A 2,831-nucleotide genomic window follows, 5' to 3' on the forward strand; every position below is an offset into this window, starting at 1 on the left:
GTGACCAGCACTAGCCTGATGACAACCATGGCACAACAAATAAAATTACAGCAGAAAAGGACAAAGACTTTTTTAGTCAAGTTGTTTTATAGCAAAGAAAGGAAAAAAAAAGACCACCTACTTTTAATTCATCTTTCAATGCTTCCTTCATGTCCTCCATCTTGAGTTTTGACCTACAGAAACACCAAACAGAGACCATTACTAACTACTGCAAGTCACACAGCAAGTTTTTCCATGGATTACTGGACAGGAAATTTGTTACTTATGTCAAAGAGAGAGAGACAGAGTTGATAGAGTCTAGAGAGGAGTTTGTAGGAAGCAGTGGTGTACTAATGTGAAGAGGTATGAGAACATGTTGGACAGCAGCAGGATTTTCCACCAAAGTTGTTGAACTGTCTTATTTTGAAATGATATATCTTAACAAAAAATCGTTTTAACGACATTTGTTTGACATTTCAATGTGAAATTCAAAAGACTAAAAGAGGTATTATAAAAAGAAAAATATAGGATTGTTGGATTGGATGGAGATTGGAAGATTTACAATTTAAAAAAATTGTTCTCTACTAAACAGCACTTTTAAAACAAGAAATCTTTTTAAAAAAGCTGTGCCTTGCCGCGTATTTTATGTTATTTTGGTAAGTTAGACTAGATTCTACGCTTAAAAATCCCGAGTTCCACATGTCGCCCCCCTCCCCCCTCATTATCATAATTTATGTCAGATGAATTATTGGCACATTAAACAGGTTTTGTAAAACTTTTTGACCCACAATGAATATGCATTATTTTTTATTACAAACTAAGTTCCTTCTGATGCAATTTGTGATATATATTTATATAAACATGGTGAGTTAAAGCGTAGATTTATTACGCTGGACCACATACAGTAACATGCGTCTAGAAGAGCGTTTTAATACTCGCCTGGAATGTACCATTGTGTAACTAAGCCATGAAACTCGGCCGCGAGTAGCCGCGAGTGAGCGAGCGAGCGATTAGCCGCGAGCAAGCGTGGTCCAGTGGATTGGCTTGCGTCCCTAATGTTTGTGTACCCTTAGGGGTCAACTACATATGAGTATGGTCATTATATCGAATGGTCATTACTAATTTTGAACTGTCACCTTCCAGCAAAAAGAAGGGGCCTTTGGAAGGGGCTTTGGAAGGGCTGGGTTAACAGGTCCGTCCATTGATCCATGGATCCATGGAAGAAAGCTGGCGTAAAGCCTTGCCTGGCGGCAAGGCAAAAATAGGTTATTCAGCTCTTTCTTCAGTAAAACAGAAGAACCTCCACTTGAATTTATGTATCTTGCTTTATTTTGGGGGATACTTCTCTTCATACTTTGTCTGTTGCCAGTAATCTTTTACACATCTTTATAGTTTTATTAACGTGATCTCAGCATAAAACAACAAGCAAAGGAAAATAGCAGTAACTGTTGAGGAAAGTAAGAGACAAGAAGAGTGTAACAAATGTACAATCCAAAAGGTAGACAAGACAATTCAATCTCTGCCACTAGATAAGACACTGTGACAGAGAAAGCTTCCAGACATTTTGAGTGACATCCACTTAAAATGTCACTCAAAATGTCTGTACTAATCCCCGTATGTCATCCAGTAACTGTTGTAAAGATAAAATTGTCTTTACAAAGCTTTTAAATTGTATAATGATTGTCTTTAAGGAGTCTTTACCTGGATGCCTTATGAATGAATCTAAAAGGTAAAAAGAAACGTTTTACTGGTCTTTACATGACTTACTCGCTAAGTTTATGTCCCATTTCAGCTAATGTCTTTTCCTGGTCTTCACACGTCTGCTTTAACCGTTCATGGGCGTCTTGTAGTGACTGGAACTCCTGGAGAAAGAAAGATGAATTGATGGATAAAACGCACAAAGTCTGCTTCTTGAGCATTTTATTTCAGTGAAAGAAAGTGAAAGTGATCTTGAACAAGTCAATAGAATAATTCTTCAACCAGTGACTCTTGAAAACACGAGACTGATGAACCTCTTCTGAATCAATGATCTTGAAAAAGTTAAGTTTAAATGAACCCAATCAGTCAATAAAGAGCTATTCTTCTACTGGTTCTGACAAAGACAAAGCTGTGTACAGTTTTGACAGGTTCACTGTACCAAGGAAATTCCCCCAACTCTTTTGGCCAAGCACAATGAGCAGTGAACCACGGATTACTGTTGAAACCTTTTCCAGTAGTGTGCATGTCAGGTGAGTGACACAGTCGAGATTCTAACTCACAAATTCATGGGAAAAACGCAAGTCACTAGCCACTACACTGCTCATGATACTTATTAAGCTATGTTTATGTAGTAAGTGGATAATGATCATCAACACATCACAACTTCTTAACAACCTGATGACAAATGTTGACATGTTTGACAGACAGTAGAGAAGACAACAGAGTTATGTACCCTTTTAATCGCTTCCATCTGCTTCAGTTCCGTCTGGAGCTCTTGTATGACTTCCTTCTGTTTCTCAATGTCTTGTTGCAGTGCTGTTCTCCATTCACGCTCTATCTTCAAGTCTGTTTCTACTGCTGCCCTGTGGTGGAACAGGATAAGACAAATGTTGTAGTGTAAATAGCCTACATATCATTCAATTTTTGTGCTATAGAAACTTTGCATCAAATTTTGCAATTACAGTAAAATAGTAATTACCCTCACTTCTCTTAGTCTGGCAAAAAAACAATACATAAACAAAGTAATGTAAACTAAATTTATCATCCTACTTATCATCTCATAAGCTAGATGTAGATGGTATATTGTATATCTGTAACAGTTCTCCAGTTTTCTTATTCAAGGCACTACATTCATGTTCATGCTATTCATCAAA

The 2,831-nt window shown here is 37.2% G+C and overlaps 1 protein-coding gene across 1 annotated transcript in view; it reads right to left on the minus strand.

The window, feature by feature from the left end:
• The window catches only part of LOC118412685 (RUN and FYVE domain-containing protein 2-like), a gene marked incomplete in the record, with an annotated part of 26,911 nt that overhangs the window by 4,376 nt on the left and 19,704 nt on the right, over window positions 1-2,831 (minus strand). Inside the window, 3 exon segments of the mRNA XM_035815697.1 lie at window positions 122-173; window positions 1,747-1,841; window positions 2,411-2,540. Of these exon segments, the coding sequence (XP_035671590.1) occupies window positions 122-173; window positions 1,747-1,841; window positions 2,411-2,540 (277 nt within the window).

This window comes from Branchiostoma floridae, chromosome 3 (assembly GCF_000003815.2).
Source record: "Branchiostoma floridae strain S238N-H82 chromosome 3, Bfl_VNyyK, whole genome shotgun sequence".
Lineage (NCBI taxonomy): Eukaryota > Metazoa > Chordata > Leptocardii > Amphioxiformes > Branchiostomatidae > Branchiostoma > Branchiostoma floridae.